This window comes from Gekko japonicus, unplaced genomic scaffold (genome assembly GCF_001447785.1).
Source record: "Gekko japonicus isolate JY-2015 unplaced genomic scaffold, Gekko_japonicus_V1.1 scaffold246, whole genome shotgun sequence".
Lineage (NCBI taxonomy): Eukaryota > Metazoa > Chordata > Lepidosauria > Squamata > Gekkonidae > Gekko > Gekko japonicus.
In genome coordinates this window covers 1227002-1227569 of record NW_015162482.1, presented here as the reverse complement: position 1 = coordinate 1227569, position 568 = coordinate 1227002, and the positions used below count along the sequence as shown (strand labels likewise).

The 568-nt window shown below is 73.8% G+C and overlaps 1 protein-coding gene across 1 annotated transcript in view; it reads right to left on the bottom strand.

The window, feature by feature from the left end:
* KCNH3 (potassium channel, voltage gated eag related subfamily H, member 3) overlaps nt 1-103 on the bottom strand; it is a 91567-nt gene extending 91464 nt beyond the window's left edge. The window contains exon 1 of the mRNA XM_015405879.1: nt 28-103. Within this exon, the coding sequence (XP_015261365.1) occupies nt 28-103 (76 nt within the window). The remainder of the gene's footprint in view (nt 1-27) is intronic.
* Nucleotides 104-568: the final 465 nt, after the last annotated feature.

The window sequence follows — 568 nt, the reverse complement described above, 5'->3', positions numbered from 1 at the left end:
CGGGGGGGGGGACGGGGAGGGACTCACGCGTGCCATCGAAGCGGGTCGCGATGGTATCCAGGAAGGTGTTTTGGGGAGCCAGGAGGCCCCTCATCACCGGCATTTTAGGACTTGCTCCGGGACTCCTCCATCGTCCAGCGGGGCGGAAAAGCGCAGAGTTCCCGACGTCTTGGGGGAAGAGGCGCCCTCAGCCTCCTCCCCGGGTCGCCTGAGCCGGGGGTCTGCCCAGGCGCGCCTCAGGGCCACAGGCCCGCTCTGCTGAGGCCCCGACGGCAGGCGGCCCGGAGCAGCCGCCCGAGGAGAAAGGCGGGCGCGATCCGGTCACGAGCAGGCGGCCGTCTGACCTTCCGCGGCTGGCCCGCCGCCGAGTCCGACGTGAGCGGCTTCTTCGCCCGGGACGCCGCGGGACGGGAGCGGTAGGAAGCGACCCCGCAGCACCTCCGCCGGCAGATCCCCCCGTCGAAGAGTTCCCCGCCGCCGCCTCTGCTTGAGGACCGGCCTCCATCCGCCGAGCCGCGGGGGCTCACGGCTTGCCCCCGCCCCGCTGCCTTCGCCGCGCCGGCCCGTC